This window comes from Oncorhynchus mykiss, chromosome 16 (assembly GCF_013265735.2).
Source record: "Oncorhynchus mykiss isolate Arlee chromosome 16, USDA_OmykA_1.1, whole genome shotgun sequence".
Taxonomy (NCBI): domain Eukaryota; kingdom Metazoa; phylum Chordata; class Actinopteri; order Salmoniformes; family Salmonidae; genus Oncorhynchus; species Oncorhynchus mykiss.
The window spans coordinates 17,382,299-17,403,525 of record NC_048580.1 but is presented as its reverse complement, the minus strand read 5'-3'; the positions used below and the strand labels follow the sequence as shown (position 1 = coordinate 17,403,525).

At 43.2% G+C, this 21,227-nt stretch overlaps 2 protein-coding genes across 4 annotated transcripts; one reads left to right on the top strand and one right to left on the bottom strand.

The window, feature by feature from the left end:
* Window positions 1–359: 359 nt before the first annotated feature.
* Window positions 360–9,188, bottom strand: LOC110491476 (next to BRCA1 gene 1 protein). Of its 2 annotated transcripts, none has more exons than XM_021564952.2 (21): window positions 8,791–9,188; window positions 8,499–8,561; window positions 8,277–8,295; window positions 8,069–8,091; window positions 7,760–7,948; window positions 7,574–7,651; window positions 7,201–7,448; window positions 6,911–7,030; window positions 6,497–6,766; window positions 6,031–6,190; window positions 5,564–5,812; window positions 5,178–5,312; window positions 4,975–5,050; window positions 4,725–4,835; window positions 4,302–4,469; window positions 3,936–4,100; window positions 3,206–3,761; window positions 2,863–2,948; window positions 2,462–2,543; window positions 1,983–2,082; window positions 360–1,730 (listed from the first exon to the last, which is right to left on the bottom strand). In XM_021564952.2, the coding sequence occupies exons 1-21, from the start codon at window positions 8,890–8,892 to the stop codon at window positions 1,551–1,553; spliced, it is 3,180 nt and encodes a 1,059-aa protein (XP_021420627.2). In that variant the 5' UTR covers window positions 8,893–9,188; the 3' UTR covers window positions 360–1,550. The 2 variants fall into 2 exon arrangements, with proteins under 2 accessions (XP_021420627.2, XP_021420628.2); XM_021564953.2 differs by having other exon boundaries at window positions 5,178–5,309.
* A 72-nt stretch (window positions 9,189–9,260) lies between these two features.
* Window positions 9,261–14,151, top strand: LOC110491477 (proteasome activator complex subunit 3). Of its 2 annotated transcripts, XR_005036456.1 has the most exons (11): window positions 9,261–9,405; window positions 9,870–9,902; window positions 10,005–10,067; window positions 10,162–10,266; window positions 10,358–10,406; window positions 10,684–10,802; window positions 10,937–11,005; window positions 13,163–13,290; window positions 13,371–13,425; window positions 13,614–13,700; window positions 13,807–14,151. XR_005036456.1 is itself a non-coding variant. In XM_036946364.1 (10 exons), exons 1-10 carry the CDS (start codon window positions 9,846–9,848, stop codon window positions 13,885–13,887), a joined length of 753 nt encoding a protein of 250 aa, XP_036802259.1. In that variant the 5' UTR covers window positions 9,831–9,845; the 3' UTR covers window positions 13,888–14,151. The 2 variants fall into 2 exon arrangements, 1 of the variants encoding a protein (XP_036802259.1); XM_036946364.1 differs by lacking the exon at window positions 9,261–9,405 and having other exon boundaries at window positions 9,831–9,902; window positions 13,223–13,290.
* The last annotated feature ends 7,076 nt before the right edge of the window (window positions 14,152–21,227 follow it).

Below are 21,227 nucleotides of genomic sequence, written 5' to 3'. Positions count from 1 at the left end.
GTGGCCACACCAGATACTGACTGTTTTGATTTGGACCCCCCCTTTGTTCAGGGACACATTATTCCATTTCTGTTAGTCACATGTCTGTGGAACAGTTTGTCTCAGTTGTTGAATCTTGTTATGTTCATACAAATATTTACACATTAAGTTTGAGGAAATAAACACAGTTGACAGTGAGAGGACGTTTCTTTTTTTGCTGAGTTTATATTAGCATTTTCGTTCATGTCCAAATCATCCTAAAGTATCTTAAAGGTATTGTGAAGTTAATGAAGATTACCTCCAGAACAACTCATTACAAAATAAATGCTGACCTGCCATTCAAACAGCCATGTTGAAAATACAACATTTCAGCCACTTAAGGAGAATTGTGCAAGTTGTTTATTGGCTAACTGACAATTGCATGGTACTTACTTACATGCTGAATGAAAGGAAAGCCCTTCACCAAGCACAGGAAAAATATTCAGCATTTCTTCCAAAGCATGCTCCTTTAAAGGGTGAGTATTTGAACAAATATCACAATCACAAACATAATGTGTCCAGTTACAAATCAAATTTTTCTTTAAATGAAAAAATACAGAGCAAAAACTAACATAACGGGATTATACAGTGATTAAAACATACGCACTCACGTGACCATTCATGTAAAATCACCATAGTAACACAGGAACCAGTCACTACTGATATGCATAAAAATACAATAAAAACTATGAGAAACTGCGTTCCATGAACAAACTTAGGAATGTCTCTTATAGATGTTAACGGTTGGATATACGTAGTGTTGTAGGATGTAAATATATGAACAAGGTTGATTCTTACAGGGTGAAAGTTTGAACATGAGGATGTGTGGGACGCAGAGGCAACATTTATAGCTGTGACTCCTATGGTACAACTACATGACTAATATATACTTAAACCTGACATGCAGGCGCCTCTTAAAAATAAACAGCTTATTTCCTTAATATGCAGTGGCTGTTCATAACACAATCCACAGGTCAAATGTTGCGTAACATTAAAATAACAGTACTTTTGATACATACAAGATTGCATTGTTTAGACCGATTCACTACTATATCTAACAGAAATCAAAAGGAATCGGACATCTGCCTTCTTTAGCATTCCTATGTAATTGAATTCCCCTGTGAATCAACCCTGTAAGTCCTTCAAAATAACAATAGTCCCAATACCATCCGCAAAGGATAAAAGTGGACTTTTAATTCTGGTTACATTCAATACCAACACCCTCCATTCTCTTTGGACAGAGAACCTACCCTAGCCCTGTCAATATGTCACATTCAGCAGCTAGTTGGAACTAGGAATCTGATATTTCCGACATGCTAACTAACTGGTAGTAGTTATACACGTGCCGCGTTCAACGAATCAGGAAGTTGGAAATCTCAGAGTTTCCTAGTTCCAAGTAGCATATGAACGTGGCAATAGGTAGGGCCCATTACCTAACATGTCAGTGACATCAGTGGCATAATGAAAACCCCTCTCTCTCATTGGGTGTCACAGAGGTCAGGGGTTGCGTAGAGGCCCGGCTTATTGGCCCATCAGTAGCGTGTGGCGGCGCCCCATTCATAATCGGCCTTTGCGACCAGCTCATTGACGGTGTGCAGCAGGTTATGTTTGTGCTTCCTCAGAAGCTGCTGATTGAGCCGCTGGTCCCCGAAGCCCATCTCCAGCAGCACAGCCATCATGGAGGCGTCCTGGCTGGCCGGATCCACACCACGCTGCAGGGGTGAAGGGGATAGGGGAGCCAGGTCAAAGGTTAGTTCTGGTTTGTCATTTTAAAAGTGCACAGGAAGTCAAGAAGATATGCCAAAATGTAAAGACGCTTTAAAACGGATAAATAACTCACAATTGTATGTAATAATCACTTCATGATATTATAACCATTTATCATACAGCATATTCACAGCTGAGTCAAGTTTCTCATGGCAGTGTGCGACAAGGTGTTTGACTGTGCTGTATGTGGGACATACCTTTGTGGAGCAGCTCTGTCCAGTGAAGAGAGCCTTGTAGGCAGACGCTGCCACTGACAAAGCCCCCTTGACAAGTCCCTCTGTCATACCGCCTTGGCCCCTATAGAAGAGGAAGAATGTGGTCAGCCACTATACTTAAAGGGAACTATCTGTTCCAGGGCCAGTTAGCTTTCACAAAATGTGTATCAACAAGAGTTGTTATATCACCGACGAGATCACTCAAAAGGTCTTTAAATATCTTCTATTTAAAGCGGTTTTAAAATGTAGTGTTGTATCATACTGTAGGGCCTATTACCAATGAACGACCAGTAGATTTTAAAACTTTGCATTCAAATACTAATTTGTTGGTAGAAAACCAAGCATCCCATCTAGCACAAATGAGGAACATTTTTTTTATATATATTTTTTTTATGGCAATAGATGTGCAGATCATTTCTAAAACTAAACTAGGCTTAATATTGTGTAGGAAAGTATTTCACCTTCGGTGGGGGTAGCTGCGGGGTCTGGAGTTGTACGTCTCCAAGACACTGTCGGAGCCTGCCAGTCTGGTTTGACTAGATACTGAAATATAGATTGGGGGGGGGGGGGGGGGGGGGAGGACATACTGGATGAGAGAGCTATACATTAACACAGTCAGATGTTTTGCTGAAGTAAGAAGCCTTGAAATAACATCTAGTTCCCCTTTCTCCAAAGAGAGACAGATGTTTCCTTTCTGGCCAGTGGCCACAGACAGTAGTGGTCCACAAGACCAGCTAAAAAGCATGCATGTCAAATGAGTCCTTCGTGTGATCAGAGCTTCCAAAACATTGTGTGTCTGCTTCATGCAAGGAAACGGCTGTATTTTGCAGGCACTTCCCGGCCCGCCATGTCTAACACTCACCATTTAAACGGACCGCTGGTTCGCATGGTTCTACTGGTCCAGAAGCGTGTTGACTCGTTGGCTCTGCAACATGGACCGCTTCAGACCTGGGAAACAGAACAAAAACATCCTAATATACTAATCGAAGAGAAGGGAGAGTGGACAACAGTATAGTTTAATTCCAATAGACCTACTAGATACTGAACAATTTGCACACTTCAAAATAAAAACACATTGCAAACATGTGATAGAACAGTAACATATAATCTGTTGTAATATCATGGTCCCCTGTTCACCTGTGTGTGTGTTGAGCCCTGTAATATCTAAGCTAATAGACTACTGTTGCGTCAGAGAGCCCTCTCACCTGTGTGTGTACAGGGCCTGTGGGGACAGGAGAGGGATGGGCGGGGGCACCACCTCAGGGGTGAGGGGCACGGCGTCCAGTGTCTGGGAGGCACACAGCATCTGGTTGACACTGCTGTGGATTGGAGCCTCCGTGACTAAGGCTGCAGCCCCGGACCCTTCTTGCCTCTCCCCCTCTGGGGTGGCCCTGTCCAGTTCCTCACGCTCCGAGTCCGAATCCTCCTCCTGCTCCGCGGCTGCAGTAGTGACAGGCTCAGAGAGGGCGGAGCTGTACATGGACTCGCCCAGCGGCCGACTGGTGTCGAAGCAGTCGGGCATGACGATGACGTAGTCCTCGCAGGAGGACGAGGACAAGGTGGATATCTGGCTGCTCACCTCGTCCCAGTCTGCTGTCTCGTCTTCTTCCATCTCATCGTAGTTCACATTCTTTTCATCTTCTTCATCCTCCTCCTCCTCCTCGTTCACATCATTTCTGGCTTTTTTGTCTTCCTTGTCCTCCTCCTTCAGTGCATGCAGCTCCATGTACACATTTTCAACCTCTGGGGCCAGAAGCACCTCTGAGGACAATGCAATGAGGAAGAAAATATGGATTAACCAAAACAAATTCAGATTATGTCTCGTGATCATTTACAATTGCCAATGTGTAATTGGTGCATTTTGACTTGAGAGTTACCACTAGTTACTTGAGTGTAAACAAAAGCAGACCGACTGTATTGAGAGTTGTTTCTTACCTGTGACGGTCTCCTCCTCTGACAGTGTGATCTGGGGAAGGCCTGGAGGTGAACCTTGACCTCTCATAACCCCCATCAGCACATCTGGTCCTGCCACTCTTACTGCAGTGTCAAGTACTTTCCTCTCATAGTCAAAGACAGGTCCCGGGGCTACAGCTGGGAGAGCTTCAAACATTAAAAAAACAACAACTGGAGTTACTTTAGTTTTTAACTTGCACCATTTACACAGTCAGATAACAAGACTCACAGCTAGTGAGTGGACAGAACAGCCATACTTTATCGTTCAACTGAGTCTCATATCATGGTCACTTAGTCATGCTTTCCCATTTTGCTGGGAAATTCAACCAAACCAGATGGCCGCCTCACCTTTGGGCTTGCAGTAGCTGGGTTGATGTCTGCGCGGGGGCTTGTGGTCGGGAGCCTCCTCCAGGGCGAGAGAGCGGATCACCGTCTCACACACAAACTGGGACCCGCTGATGTCCCCCTCATCCCCATCCTCGTGGCCAAGGGGGTCCAAGTTCTCCCTCTTCACACCTGACCACGACACACACAATACAAAGGTTAGGGCTGTGTATGATATGTGGTCAACACTGATCAAATACTTTTTTCTCAACTTCTTTTACTCAAGCTGACACCTGCCTTAGAGCCTGTCATAGCATATTTATATTCTTAAATCCATAGTTGTTAATCATAAACAAAACTCACAATTTGATATAGACTTGTCACTTATTTACTTGATAAAAGAGTCAAGTGAAAGACCACAACATTGGCCTCTGCCCTCTGTCTTACCCAGCAGGTTATTGACCCTGTTCGTCTCAGTGATGTCTTGGAACAGAGCAGGGCCTGGGTTCTCCAGTAGAGGGCCGTCGTGGGGCAGAGGGGACATACAGGGGGTCAGATCTACCAATGGAACAAAAACAAACTCATCTCAGTCATCAACACACAAGCATTGTGTCTTGAAATTCTCGGGAATATCTGAAAAAAGACCCACAAAAATATATCTTTCCATGCGTTGTGGTGGCATCATATCATTTCTTACCAACTGGAGTGTTGTTTGGAACTTTCTCCAACTCTTGTACAATGTTCATATCCAGCAATTCAAAGGACAACAGATCCTAAAAAAACACAAATAATACAAATATTGTTGAGTCATTGAATAAAGCAGGAAGTTTCCCCGTGGTGTATGGTGATATCATACTACTGTGGCAAAGCCAACATGCCGTGACCTTAGTCTTTCCCCACCTGTGCAGTGAGCAGGTCTACAGAGGGTAAGTAGTAGTCTCTGTGGCAGTAGTCTACAGACATGGCCAGGCCATTGTCCCTGGAGCTGGACCATCCCTCCACCTTCTCCACAACCACAGGCCTGGGCTCGTCCTTCTGAAGCACAGTGGGAGAACGTAAATCACATGATATAATGACACTAATAGCGGTGGAAATAGGCTGGATGTTGATGTTTTATTCCTGTAACTTTTACCTGATGCTTAGTAAATCCATCCCTGTATCAGGGTCTGCAATCTCAAAATATTATTGCTTTGTACCGGATGTCAAATATGCTTAGTAGATCTGGCCCTGTACTAGTGTGTATCTTGGCTAAAGAAATGTGAATGGGACAGAGCTGGTTGACTTGCCAGGCATTTGCTCTGAGGACAGTTGGTGTTTCGGCTGGTGCTGGGGGCCACCACGATGCTGCACCACACGCGGGGGCCAAACTGCTCTCCGCAGTGCACCAGGCGCCAGTGGGAGGTGTAGGGGCCCTCCATCACCGGGGCAACGAAGGCCACACTGACCACGCCCACCTGGCCCGGCTGCAGCAGGGGCACGGCCATCTCACGCTTTTCCTCCGACGCCAGGGCCAGGTTACCCCACATGCACTTCAGCTAGGGACACACACACAAGGACCCAGACAAAAACAATTCAACAGAAAACTTAACACTGTATTCACACAGGGAATCTACACTGAATTCAAAGGGCTGTAGCACTGGTTGGGTTAATCAGACAGTAAGTACTAATTACATGTAATTAATAGTTACAATTAGGTGTAGTTAGTTCTAGTATGCAGGTTAGGGACTGAGATGGGTCCTATTGGCGGGGGTACCTTGGTCTCTGAGGTCCAGTTGATGGTGCCAGAGTTCCTCATCTTCCAGTACTTGATGAACTTGGTGCCGGGCTCTAGGAAGGTCCCATCAGGCAGATTTTCATCCAGAAACAAGGCAGCCATAGTGGGCACCAAGGTGGTGTGGGAGACCTCGGGACCCCTAGTGTTTCAAGTGTACAGAGCATTGTTGAAAACAGCCCCGGCTTCAGACCCATCCCTCTTTTTTCCCCTATGAATCATAAAAGCAGCAGGATCCTTTTTGCAGCTCAAAGCTATTTATTGTTTAGAAATCTATGAAGCAGCAGCAGCAGTTTCACACGTGGGGTAGTTCCATCATCCACCAGCGATAAACTCTATTACAACTATTACAAAGATGGCCTATTTCTTGAGAAAATATTTGATTTTTTTCTCCATGCTGGGCCTAGAGACACCCAGCACTCTGACGCCCTCCCAGGGTGGCGCTTACTCTGGACTGGAGGCCTGGGGGTCTGGGGCAGGACCTGGGGATGGTTCTGGGGCCTGGGTAGCAGCAGGATCAGGGGCCAGGGCTGGAGCCTGGGTGGTGGCCATATTGGATCTGGCAAAGGTAGTGCCAGGGCCACTCCATTGCAGGCCCCTCTTTTCCAGCCTCAGCTTCTTCTTGATCTCCTTCACCTCGGCCTTGAGCTGCCTACTCTCAGCTTTGAGGCGCTGACGCTCAGCCTTGCGCACCGTCCTGTCTCCTCGCCTTGGGAACCTGAGTACAAACAAAATACAGAAGTAAAAAATAAATAAAAAAATACAGTGGAAGGTGTGAAAGCTGAACATCTCCTCTCCTAACAATAAAAGTAACACAGACAACATCACAGTAAGGGCAGGCTTCTACATCCAGCAGACTAACCTTAATTCTCCTGACATGCCGTGCTCAGTGATGGAGAGGGGCGTCTTAGTTCTCACCAGGTTGTGGCTGGGGTCATGGCTGTGTCGACACAGCTCACATAAGATGCAGGATGGACACACACTGGAGAAAAACAGGACACCAAAAAGAAGGCAAGAACAATGCTATTTATATTACTAATTGAAAGTGACATTTCATGAGAAATCAGCTAAATAAACCTTTTATTTTATTTAAACTCATGAGATTATTAATAACGTAATAATATTGCTAAATTATTGTTGTGATGGGTCTACCTGCACTGATACGCTCCATCAGAGGCTGGTCTCTTGCATTTGCTGCAGTCAGGAGTATAGCCCAATGAAGTGTAGGCAGGGGGCCCCGTGGAGGAGGAGCTGATCTTTTTCCCCTTGACATTGACTCCACCTACAGCTCCAAGGGCCTCGAGGGGCCCGTCGTGGTCAGGAGCCTTGTGGGTGCAGCACTGGCCAGAGAAGTCGTTACACATTTTCTCCACTACCTCCTTTACCACCTCATCCTTGAACTGACAGGAGAGAGGGATCCCGTTAAAACTGGTTCTACATTTTAAAAAAATGTAAGTCGATTTTTGGGTTTATTATTCTGATATATAAAGAAACAATGAAGAATCTAATTTCAATATGGACTTACTTTTTCCATGTAAGATCTGAACCAAGCTGGGGGAGGTTTATCCTCTGGCTTGGTCAATTTGTTGTCCTTCACAACCACCTATAAAATCAATTGATTGTATCACTCATGCAAAACTATACCAACCTGACAATGATATAACTTCTCTTACATTCAGACAACATTGAAAGCCGTGTGTGGTGCTCTTACAACATCTCGCTCAGGGGTGACCTGTGTGCCTTTGTCCACAGTCTTGACCCTGGAGGGGTACGGAGGGGCCGGCCGGAGGTCACCCTTCAGCTCCTTCACATCCTGGGCCTTGACCGGCCCAGCGCCAGCCTGACCCTGCTTTGCCTTGTAAATGTTCATGTGCAACTGGTTCCCCTGCTTCTCTGCACTCTGGAGGAAATAGCACGTTCAGCAATTCAATATAGCATTTTACTGCCTGGAAGAACTAGTTCACAGAAAGTTTTTTTTGCCTTTGAAATACATTTTTAAAAAACATGTAAGTTTGAATACCTTCACCGCCTCCTCATATTCCCCTGAAAAATATAGACAAACAAAAGAGATCAGAGAATACGTTTGTGTTGGTGTGACCTCTCAATTATGAACGGGAAAGCTAAAAACGAATAACCATCACATTAAAGATGGAGAAAAGTAATGGCATATCATTGTGATTTAACTGAGATAAATTTCCCACCTATATTAAGATTATCACTTAATTTACCTTGACTGTTAACGGAAACCTGAAACAAAGAGAGTGATTAGTGTTACAGAATGCCTTCTGAAAAAACATACTTTGAATCTGCTAATGTATCCCTTGTCCCATAATATTGTTGCTGTAACGTTACATCAGAAATGTTGGAACCATGTGAATGATCGAGCAGAGTGAGGACTTTGCCCTACATTCGAAATAATACACAATAGAATAAAATACTTTTAAACTCACCTCTTCATTGTCCTCATCAAAATATTTAACTTGGAAATGGCTTATGCCAAACGATGCTTTTATCTGCAGATTCAATTCAAAGAACATAGCATGATGATTCGGGATCAGCATAACAGGATCACATCACATATAATAATAATACTCAAATGTGATGCTAAAGAGATAATTTGCAGACAAATGTCTAAATAGTCCAACGTTTGTGTTAACTAGGCCATGGCTAGGCCTGCTAGGCTCGAAGAATGCAGCTAACTTGTCTTTAGCTAAACTGCGCCAGCGCTAGATAGCTACTTGCCCAGGCTTCAACCGACTCCCATTCCGATTTATCCAAATCTGGAGCCACAAATGTCTTTACATTCCCCCTGAAATTCACTTTAATCGTAACAGGTAGCCCCATGGCTGCTTTTTGTGATTAAATAAGGAGAATCATTGAAGATTATAGTGGACAGAACGAGTTCTCGCATTCGCCAATCCTCTTGTTTACATCGCCAGCTGAAAAATACGGTTTCGCGTTCAGTGCATAAATATGCCGCGTTCAAAACAACTGGGAACTCGGAAATATCTTCAGTACGTTCACGATAACCGGGAACTCGGAAAAAACGACTGGGAACAGGTGTTTGAACGGTCATCTAACTCGGAATTCCAAGTCGAGAACGGGGGTATCTTTCTAGAAATCGATCACCGACGTCACGATTTGACTTTGTTTTTTTTCCTTGTTCCCATTTGTCTTGAAAGCACCATTACTGTGCATGCGTGTTCGTATGTCATGTTGTCTCATGTTGAATACCTCATTTTTAGACAACAATTGTGGCTGACACGTTTAGTCCCAAATTGAGGACAATCGTATTTCTGCCATTTGTGGTTAAAGAAGAATTCACTCCTCAAGGTGGACAATGAACTTAATCTTAAGGTAAAACGTAATTTACGTCCACAATTCATTCGACATTTTAGGAGAAGTTGCTTGTAATGTTAGCTAGCTAGCAATTATTAGTCAGTGAGGCAAAGTGCTGAAGCTAACTTGCTTTCTTCCCGTGCCTGGCATAACGGACCAGGGAAACCGTCTAACAGGTGCACTTCCTTACATAAAGCTATAACTTACATAGTTATCGCTTGTGCCGCATGTTTCATAAGGGGAGAGTATTGGTAGCTAGCTAGTTAATAACTAACGGTGTCAAGGTAACCCGGTAACTCAATTCAACACCATTTTTAGACGTGGACCGATAGCATATTGATTTGACGTTGACTGATGATTAGCAATGTCTCGCAGACAGTATCTTAATCGAATCCCAATCACATGTTGTATTCAAACATGCCTGCTGGTTATTGAATATTTAATTATTTTCCTGTAATATGACAGTTGTTGTTTTTGTACAGGTCGATGTTTTCAGACAACGAATTACTGGGGAGGTGAGTTTCCTTTCGGGTGTTTACTGTATTCAGTGAGGGCACAAAGTATCTAGATATTATAGCTTTGAATGTCATATTCCAACTATACTCCTTGTTTCACAGGCGGAGAACCTAGTTGCAAGTTTTTTCCCAAATAAGTTATTGGAACTTGACCATTTTCTCAAGGTAAGCTTATTTATGTAATCACAATGTAAGTGATTAGTCAAATGACCTCCAATTTCCCTTTTAGAGTGTATGTGTTGTGGGCCATCGTTTGCAGGATCCCATTTTAAACATCTGTGAACTTAAAGAGATACACTCAGAAATCAACTTGACAGTGCCAGACCCCATTCTACTCACAAACCTCCACGATGGACTTGAAGCGGTGAGACTTGGAATGGAATTAAACACCCTGTGATGACCAAATGCAATCTGTAATTGTAACAGATGTAAGCAACTTGATATCCTCTTCGCAGCATAATGCCAAAAAGAGGAAAATGGAAGATGGTACTGGGGAGGACAAGGGTGAGTAACACTACATGCATATTTTGAGTGTTTTCTTCATTTTCTGGTGTTTACTTCTGGTCAAGCCTACAGTGGTAAGAGGTATGTTCTCTTGTTCATCTTACACTTACATTGTAGTCATTTAGCAGACGCTCATATCCGGAGAGAATTACAGTAGCGAGTGCATACTTTCTTGTACTGGTCCCCCGTGGGAATTGAACCAACAACCCTGGCGTTGTAAGTGCCATGCTCTACCAACTGAGCCACACGGGAACAATTTTCTCTTCCTGTCCTACAGTGGCTGGCACCAAGGTCTTTATCATGCCTAGTGGGATGATGAAGAGCAACACCAAGCTGGTGGACTTGATCGAGAAGGTCAAGCCAGAGATCAGGACACTCATAGAGAAATGTAACACGGTACATCGCGCTTTCCCACAGTCTCTTCCATAATCTATCCCACAGGCTTTGCCTTAATCTATACCATACATTTAGGTGAGTACATATTACCCATTATCTGCAGTCCCTGATAATTTGTCTGTCTTGTTCTTCAGGTAAAAATGTGGGTTCAGTTGCTTATCCCAAGAATAGAAGATGGCAACAACTTTGGGGTTTCAATTCAGGTGCCACGTTTACTTTATATGTATTAAAGAAGATAAGTAGGCGGCCAGTACGTTGCAGCACACTTCAGTGAACTATTAACAGAGTACATTTGACAAAATAATATATGCAGGAGCAGTCGGCATAGTACATCAGGACTAGAGGTCGACCGATTATGATTTTTCAACGTCGATACCGATACCAATTATTGGAGGACCAAAAAAAGCCGATACCGATTAATCAGCCGATTTAGTTTTTTTTAATTATTACATTTTTTAATTTTTAAAAATGTATAATAATGACAATTACAAAAATACTGAATGAACACTTTTAGTTTAACTTAATATAAAACATCAATAAAATAAATGTAGCCTCAAATAAATAATCAAACATGTTCAATTTGGTTTAAATAATGCAAAAACAAAGTGTTGGAGAAGAAAGTAAAAATGCAATATGTGCCATGTAAAAAAAGCTAACGTTTAAGTTCCTTGCTCAAAACATGAGAACATATGAAAGCTGGTGGTTCCTTTTAACACGAGTCTTCAATATTCCCAGGTAAGACGTTTTAGGTTGTAGTTATTATAGGACTATTTCTCTCTATACCATTTGTATTTCATATACCTTTTGACTATTGGATGTTCTTATAGGCACTTTAGTTTTGCCAGTGTAACAGTATAGCTTCCATCCCTCTCCTCGCCCCTACCTGGGCTCGAACCAGGAACACATCGACAACAGCTACCCTCGAAGCATCGTTACCCATCGCTCCACAAAACCCGCAGCCCTTGCAGAGCAAGGGGAACAACTACTTCAAGGTCTCAGAGCGAGTGACGTCACCGATTGAAACGCTATTAGCGCGCACCCCGCTAACTAGCTCGGGAGTTGATAGGCTTGAAGTCATAAACAGCTCAATGCTTGAAGCACAGCGAAGAGCTGCTGGTAAACGCACAAAGTGCTGTTTGAATGAATGCTTACGAGCCTGCTGCAGCCTACCACCGCTCAGTCAGACTGCTCTATCAAATATCAAATCATATACTTAATTATAATATAATAACAAACACAAATACTAGCCTTAGGTCATTAATATGGTCAAATCCGGAAACGATCATTTCGAAAACAAAACGTTAATTCTTTCAGTGAAATACGGAACCGTATTACATTGCACAACCTTAAATTTTATGTCATAATTACGTACAATTCTGGCAAATTAGTTCGCAACGAGCCAGGCGGCCCAAACTGTTGCATTTTCCCTGACTCGGCGTGCAATGAACGCAAGAGAAGTGACACAATTTCCCCAGTTTAATATTGCCTGCTAAACTGGATTTCTTTTAACGAAATATGCAGGTTTAATAAAATATACTTCTGTGTATTGATTTTAAGAAAGGTATTGATGATTATGGTTAGGTACATTCGTGCAACCATTGTGCTTTTTTCGCAAATGCACTTTTGTTAAAGCATCCCCCGTTTGGCAAAGTTGGCTGTTTTTGTTAGGAATAAATAGTCTTCACACAGTTCACAACGAGCCAAACGGCCCAAACTGCTGCATATACCCTGACTCTGTTGCACAGAACGCAAGAGAAGTGACACAATTTCTCTAGTTAAAAGAAATTCATGTTAGCAGGCAATATTAACTAAATATGCAGGTTTAAAAATATATACTTGTGTATTGATTTTAAGAAAGGCGTTGATGTTTATGGTTAGGTACACATTGGTGCAACGACATAGCTTTTTTTTCCGCGAAAGCGCTTGTTAAATCACCCGTTTGACGAAGTAGGCTATGATTCAATGATAAATTAACAGGCACCGCTTCCATTATATGCACGCAGGACAAGCTAGATAAACTAGTAATATCATCAAACATGTGTAGTTAACTAGTGATTTTTTTGATTGGTTTTTATAACATACGTTTAATGCTAGCTAGCACCCTACCTTGGCTCCTTGCTGCACTTGCATAACAGGTAGTCAGCCTGCCACGCAGTCTCCTCATGGAGTGCAATGTAATCGTCCATGATCGGTGTCCAAAAATACCGATTGTTATGAAAACTTGAAATCGGCCCTAATTAATCCTTCATTCCGATTAATTGGTCTACCTCTAATCAGGACGCACAACTGCAATGGATTTAGACTACTAGAGTCTATATGTATTAAAAGGTGCACCATTTTTATTGTTGTCTGTACCTAAGGTCTCATCTAAGTGTATGCTACATTGAACCATGGCTCCACCACTGATTTGGTGTCTGCAGGAGGAGACAGTAGCTGAACTCCGAACAGTGGAGGGGGAAGCAGCATCGTACCTCGACCAGATATCTGGGTACTAACCTCAACCCGGTCTTTACAATTAGTCTTACTGTGGTAGGCTATGTAACCATCTTGTATCCTGTCTGCCCATAGATACTACATCACAAGAGCAAAGCTAGTGTCCAAAATAGCAAAATACCCACATGTGGTAAGTGTGATTGCTAACTGCAGGTCTGGTTGGCAAGCTTCTTCCAGACAGAAACCTGTCACTACACTGTGCATTTACTGAGGGTAAAGCAGCATTATGCAAATGTGGATATTGTCCAACCCTAGTATGCATTATTTACATGCACCTACATTACTATTTACCTTAAGTCTCTTTCTTTCTCTAAACAGGAGGACTACCGGCGCACAGTGACTGAGATTGATGAGAAGAAATACATCAGCCTCAAGGTCATAGTTTCAGAGCTGAGAAATCAATACGTGAGTGAAATATCCTGTTATGCACAGGAATAGTTTTCCTCACCATCCATTTCTACCCACAAGATAACACATTGCGTTTTTTAATCCTGAATCTGCTCTGCTACAGGTAACGCTACACGACATGATCTTGAAGAACATTGACAAGATCAAGAAGCCTAGGAGCAGCAATGCTGAAGCATTGTACTGAGACTGACCCAGCCACCCCTCCCGTTCCCTTCTTCTGCCAGCTGTCAAAGTAGCGGAAGGACTAGAGCTAGACCATCACTACCAGATCAGTACAATCCAGGAAACCATGGTCCCGGTATCTTTTCGTTTGATTGGTAAAATATGGTCATTGTTTTAAAATCCTTCAAAGAGTATGTTATGAGGTCTCTCGACGAACCGTGAGCAATGGCTCTGGGAAAAGAACGCTATGTATTTTTTATTCAATTAAAACCATTTTGTCCATGCATCTCGCTGTCTTTTCTGAAACTTTTGAAATGGTCCAAGACCACTTTTACTGTTTTGTCTACTGCTTTATTGAATGTTCTATGGCGCGATGGGAGACCGTCCTATGTAGGTCACTGCAGAAGTGCTTTTTAGCGGCTGGGTTTTCAATTACCCTGGTGATGTTGGTAACGGCTGACTGACTTTATGCTGAATATTATGGACTCGAATCAGAACAGTTATTTCTGACTGTCGGTAAAATTGTTTAGATTGTTCAATGATAATGAGACATGACATTTGCTGCCAACTCCGAAAAGTGTTTTTCTTCAACTCATTCAACTGAATAAAAAAAATAATTAAGACATTTTCGAAGGGTTTTACTTCTAAACACTAATGTTTCATCATGCTTTATATTCTTCAGAGGTAAGATATGCCAAGTAATACAGACATCGTTACACTCATCTGCTCACACAAACCATTGATGTAACCTTTTGGTGTGATTGTGATAACATACAGGAACTCAAGTCCTTTTGTTCACCCGGCCTAGAATTCTTCACAATCAAATACCGACCGTATTACCTCCAAAGAGAATTCTCTTCGGTTATAGTCACAGCCGTGTATATTCCCTCTCAAGCTGATACCATGACGACCCTCAAAGAACTACACTGGACTTTATACAAATTGGAAACCACATATCCTGAGGCCGCATTTATTGTAGCTGGGATTTTAACAAAGCAAATTCGAGGAAAACGCTACTGAAGTTCTATCAACACATTGACTATAGTGCTTGAGCTGGAAAAACATTGGACCACTGTTACTCAACTTTTCAAAATGCCTAAAAGGCCCTCCCCAGCCCTTCCTTTGGCAAATTTGATCACGACTACATTTTGCTCCTCCGTTCCTATAGGCAGAAACTCAAACAGGAAGTACCCACACTAAGGTCTATTCAACGCTGGTCTGACTAATCGAAATCCATGCTTCAAGATTGTTTTGATCACGCGGACTGGGATATGTTCCGGGTAGCCTCTGAGAATAACATTGACGAATACACGGATACGGTGACTGAGTTCATCAGGAAGTGTATAGGAGATGTCGTACCCACTGTGACTATTAAAACCTACCCAAACCAGAAACCGTGGACAGATGGCAGCATTCGCGCAAAACTGAAAGCACGAACCACCGCATTTAACCATGGCAAGATGACTGTAAATATGGCTGAATACAAACAGTGTAGTTATTCCCTGCGTAAGACAATCAAACAGGCAAAACGTCAGTACAGAGACAAAGTGTAGTCGCAATTCAATGGATCAGACACGAGACGTATGTGGCAGGGTCTATAGACCATCACGGACTACGAAGGGAAAACCAACATCTTGCTTCCTGACAAGCTAAACACCTTCGCCCGCTTTGAGGAGAACATAGTGCCACCGATGCGACCCGCTACCAAGGATTGTGGGCTCTCCTTCTCCATGGTGGACGTGATTAAGACATTTAAGCGTGTTAACCCTTGCAAGGCTGCCATAGATAGATCCACACACGATGCAATCGCCATCGCACTGCACACTGCCCTATCCCATCTGGACAAGAGAAATACCTTTGTAAGAATGCTGTTCATTGGCTATAGCTCAGCATTCAACACCATAGTATGCTCCAAGCTCATCATTAAGCTCGGGGCCCTGGGTCTGAACCCCCGCCCTGTGCAGCTGGGTCCTAGACTTCCTGACGGGCCACCCCCAGGTGGTGAAGGTAGGAAACAACACCTCCACTTCCGCTCAGCCCCATCCTGTACTCCCTGTTCATGACTGCATGGCCACGCATGCCTCCAACTCAATCATTAAGTTCGCAGACGACACAACAGTAGTAGGCCTGATTACCAACAATGATGAGACAGCCTACAGGGAGGAGGTGAGGGCCCTGGGAGAGTGGTGCTAGGAAAATAACCTTTCACTCAACATCAACATAACAAAGGAGCTAATCGTGGACTTCAGGAAACAGCAGAGGGAGCACTGGAGGCTGAAGAAATTTGGTTTGGCCCCTAAAACCCTCACAAACTTTTACAGATGCACAATTGAGAGCCTGTCGGGCTCTATGGTAACTGTACCGCCCGCAACCGCAGGGCTTTCTAGACGCATCACAGGGGGCAAACTACCAGCCCTCCAGGACACCTACAGCATCCGATGTCACAGGAAGGCCAAAAATATTATCAAGGTCATCAACCACCCGAGCCACGGCCTGTTCACCCCGGCTATCATCCAGATGGCGAGGTCAGTACAGGTGCATCAAAGCTGGGGCCGGGCCGAAAGACTGAAAAACAGCTTCTATCTCAAGGCCATCAGACTGTTAAATAGCTGGCTTCCACCCAGTTACGCAAACCTGCACCTTAGAGGCTGCTGCCCTATATACATAGACTTGGAATCACTGGCCACTTGAATAATGTTTACATACTGCTTTACTCATCTCATATGTACATTCTGTATTCTATTCTACTGTATTTTAGTCAAAGCCGCTCTGACATTTCTCAAACAAATATTTATATATTTTTTAATTCCATTCTTTTGCTTTTATATTTGTGTGTATTGTTGTGAATTGTTAGATACTACTGCACTGTTGGAGCTAGGAGCACAAGCATTTCGCTATACCCACAATAACATCTGCTAAATATGTGTATGTGACCAAAAATGTATTTGATATTGAGACTGACGTAAAGCTGTTTCAGCAATGCCCTTGTCACCCAGTAGATGGAGCTAAATGGTACATGTAAGGCTGATGTTCAAGGAAGGTCACACATCTGATTCCACTGAACTGCATCTTTATCACTTAACATGATAAGCTATGCAACTGAAATTTTCAAGGAAGTAGCCTTGACGTTTTTGAACTTTTGTAGGCTTTTTGAATGGACAAAAACGTAGCGCAATGTTCTTCAGCGCAAAAACTTAATAAAAGGCATTTATCTGGTAGAAGTAAATTAATTCACAAACAAATACAATTTCATACATATTAAATGACCCCATTTTCACAAAATGTATGATATAGTCATGAAGCTCATCAAAAGATTAGGGTACATGATACGGTAGTCAAGAGGAAAGGGCGGCTACTTTCACAGGGTATGTTATGTTTCACAGACTATTTGATTGGAAAACGTCCCTTTACATCAGCTCGTAGTACAAATGTACCTCATTAGTTTACATGACAAACATACATTTGCCAAGATTGGGTTTTGAAGCCAATCACAGTAAGGTACTTAATAATCGACCAGAAATGATTTGATATTGAGCCAAAAATGGCTGCATTGGACCTTTAACTCTATTTTGAACATCTACAGTATGTTGTAGTCTGTAGTGTGTGTGTTTCCCAACAGGTCCTACGTAGTCAATGTGCAGGCAGGGGGCGACCTCTGGATGAGTTGGTGGTGGTGGAGCTGACACACCTTCAGTCACTCGCTGTCCATGCACTGGCAGAATGTAAGTCAGCCCTTCAGGAACACTCCCTCTCTCCTCACAGACTGGTGGCATTCCCTTCCACACATGCACACACATGTAAGTCGCTTGGGGTATGTCTCTATCAGTTTTGCACATCGAGAGACTGAAATATTTTCCCATTCCTCCTTGCAAAACAGCTCGAGCTCAGTGAGGTTGGATGGAGAGCATTTGTGAACAGCAGTTTTCAGTTCTTTCCACAGATTCTCGATTGGATTCAGGTATGGACTTTGACTTGGCCATTCTAACACCTGGATATGTTTATTTTTGAACCATTCCATTGTAGATTTTGCTTTATGTTTTGGATCATTGTCTTGTTGGAAGACAAATCTCTGTCCCAGTCTCAGGTCTTTTGCAGACTCCATCAGGTTTTCTTCCAGAATGGTCCTGTATTTGGCTCCATCCATCTTCCCATCAATTTTAACCATCTTCCCTGTCCCTGCTGAAGAAAAGCAGGCCCAAACCATGATGTTGCCACCACCATGTTTGACAGTGGGGATGGTGTGTTCAGTGTGATGAGCTGTGTTGCTTTTACGCCAAACATAACGTTTTGCATTGTTGCCAAAAAGTTACATTTTGGTTTCATCTGACCAGAGCACCTTCTTCCACATGTTTGGTGTGTCTCCCAGGTGGCCTGTGTCAAACTTTAAACGACACTTTTTATGGATATCTTTAAGAAATGGCTTTCTTCTTGCCACTCTTCCATAAAGGCCAGATTTGTGCAATATACGACTGATTGTTGTCCTATGGACAGAGTCTCCCACCTCAGCTGTAGATTTCTGCAGTTCATCCAGAGTGATCATGGGCCTCTTGGCTGCATCTCTGATCAGTCTTCTCCTTGTATGAGCTGAAAGTTTAGAGGGACGGCCAGGTCTTGGTAGATTTGCAGTGGTCTGATACTCCTTCCATTTCAATATTATTGCTTGCACAGTGCTCCTTGGGATGTTTAAAGCTTGGGAAATCTTTTTGTATCCAAATCCGGCTTTAAACTTCTTCACAACAGTATCTCGGACCTGCCTGGTGTGTTCCTTGTTCTTCATGATGCTCTCTGCGCTTTTAACGGACCTCTGAGACTATCACAGTGCAGGTGCATTTATACGGAGACTTGATTACACACAGGTGGATTGTATTTATCATCATTAGTCATTTAGGTCAACATTGGATCATTCAGAGATCCTCACTGAACTTCTGGAGAGAGTTTGCTGCACTGAAAGTAAAGGGGCTGAATAATTTTGCACGCCCAATTTTTCAGTTTTTGATTTGTTAAAAAAGTTTGAAATATCCAATAAATGTTGTTCCACTTCATGATTGTGTCCCACTTGTTGTTGATTCTTCACAAAAAAATACAGTTTTATATCTTTATGTTTGAAGCCTTAAATGTGGCAAAAGGTCGCAAAGTTCAAGGGGGGCGAATACTTTCGCAAGGCACTGTATATAGCCCTTCGTACATCAGCTGATATCTCAAAGTGCTGTACAGAAACCCAGCCTAAAACCCCAAACAGCAAGCAATGCAGGTGTAGAAGCACGGTGGCTAGGAAAAACTCCCTAGAAAGGCCAAAACCTAGGAAGAAACCTAGAGAGGAACCAGGCTATGTGGGGTGGCCAGTCCTCTTCTGGCTGTGCCGGGTGGAGATTATAACAGAACATGGCCAAGATGTTCAAATGTTCATAAATGACCAGCATGGTCGAATAATAATAAGGCAGAACAGTTGAAACTGGAGCAGCAGCACGGTCAGGTGGACTGGGGACAGCAAGGAGTCATCATGTCAGGTAGTCCTGGGGCATGGTCCTAGAGCTCAGGTCAGTTGAAACTGGAGCAGCAGCACGGCCAGGTGGACTGGGGACAGCAAGGAGTCATCATGTCAGGTAGTCCTGGGGCATGGTCCTAGGGCTCAGGTCCTCCGAGAGAGAGAAAGAAAGAGGGAAGGAGAGAATTAGAGAATGCACACTTAGATTCACACAGGACACCGAATAGGACAGGAGAAGTACTCCAGATATAACAAACTGACCCTAGCCCCCGACACATAAACTACTGCAGCATAAATACTGGAGGCTGAGACAGGAGGGGTCAGGAGACACTGTGGCCCCATCCGAGGACACCCCCGGACAGGGCCAAACAGGAAGGATATAACCCCACCCACTTTGCCAAAGCACAGCCCCCACACCACTAGAGGGATATCTTCAACCACCAACTTACCATCCTGAGACAAGGCTGAAGTACTTCTTCAGACTGGCTCTGCAGATCCACTGCACTCTGGAGAAGAACTCAGCCACCATGATACCTGCCATGGATAGAGACCAGGGAGTTTGTCATCAAGCTACAAGATCATTGAAATAAGATACAATAACTTTTACACTACACTACATGCTAGGCCTGGTTGCACATTTCACCAGAGTTCCTGGAAAGGATGACAACATGAAAAGAAAATAACCACGCCAGTGCAGTAGCATTCAGGTTAGCGTGTGAAGTGTCTTCATCTTGAAATCTAGACATCTAGAGTCCTGGTTCTCTGACCCGTGATGACCCCACTGATGACGTGGTGGGGAAAGTGGAAAGCCATGTAGACACTGGACATGCACACCAGCAGCTCCACTGTACACAGCAGCATCCACAGCCCCACCTGCAAGAACCTGGAGATGAACAAGACACAAGGCCCTGCTCCAAAACAAGCCCAGACCGTACCTACCCCCTTTTGGGCTTGAGGGCCACATCAGGATTTTGAGATTCAATGGAGTGCCGCACAATTTTTTGTTGTTGTACTGATTTGTTTGTCAAAATCTATTTGAAGGCCAGAAAAAAATGAGTTATTTGCAAATATATAGATCCATGATAGTTTTTCCATACTTTCTATCTAGTTTTAAATGTAATAATCCCCCAGTAACAATTCGTTACTTGCTGAACATATCGAACTTTCTACTGTCTTTTCTGGGATGTCGAAATCAATTCCGAATTATTTGATAGTTTCATTACATCATCCATTAACAGTTAGATTAAAGAAAGAGGTTGACGCAGCACATTTTTTCCCCCGCGTGCGCTCAAGTAGGCATTCCACTTTCCTCCGGCTTTTATTATTAAGCAAAGATGAAAATACATACTCGCTCCTGACAGACACAAGCAAAAAACGCATGATATAAATGTTGCATCAACCTAGGCTACACCTTAACGTTAGAGATCTGACATGCTGTATGGGATGAAAACTAGACCATTGTTCAGTCTAATCAACTGTAGGCTACTAATAAGAGCATATGCATACAGCCTATGTGTGCTGTCCACTTGGTCAGGGTAAACTAATTGGTAACGTTATGTATTTATGGTCCATTTGTGTGTCAGGAGAAAATGTGAATGTGATCAAATGTAGTTTATATTCAAAACTGGGTTGACGAGGCTGTCAATACGTTTTCAATCCAAAATGATTAACTGGAATTAATCAATCAATAGTGATGACAGATGTGAGTTATTTTTTTAGAAGGCCTACAGTTGCATAGAACTGTATGATGCAAACATTCATAAAGCTCAACCCTGTGAGTTCTGTTGTCTATCAGTTGTTGTCTGTGTCTAGGTAGAGGAAATCCCCTTCCTAATCTAGTCTAAATATAATGAATATGAACAAGTTTAAAGTTGCTG

Bases quoted from the DNA above. Each gene is read 5' to 3' on its own strand.
- LOC110491476 (XM_021564952.2), bottom strand. From the start codon at position 8,892: ATGGGGCTACCTGTTACGATTAAAGTGAATTTCAGGGGGAATGTAAAG. The intron at 5,813-6,030 runs GTACCCCCGCCA...GTGTGTCCCTAG, and splicing joins ACTGGACCTCAGAGACCAAG to CTGAAGTGCATGTGGGGTAA. The intron at 2,949-3,205 runs GTGAGAGGGCTC...TCTGTTTCCCAG, and splicing joins CAGGCCCTGTACACACACAG to GTCTGAAGCGGTCCATGTTG.
- LOC110491477 (XM_036946364.1), top strand. From the start codon at position 9,846: ATGACAGTTGTTGTTTTTGTACAGGTCGATGTTTTCAGACAACGAATT. The intron at 9,903-10,004 runs GTGAGTTTCCTT...CTTGTTTCACAG, and splicing joins GACAACGAATTACTGGGGAG to GCGGAGAACCTAGTTGCAAG. The intron at 13,426-13,613 runs GTAAGTGTGATT...TTCTCTAAACAG, and splicing joins TAGCAAAATACCCACATGTG to GAGGACTACCGGCGCACAGT.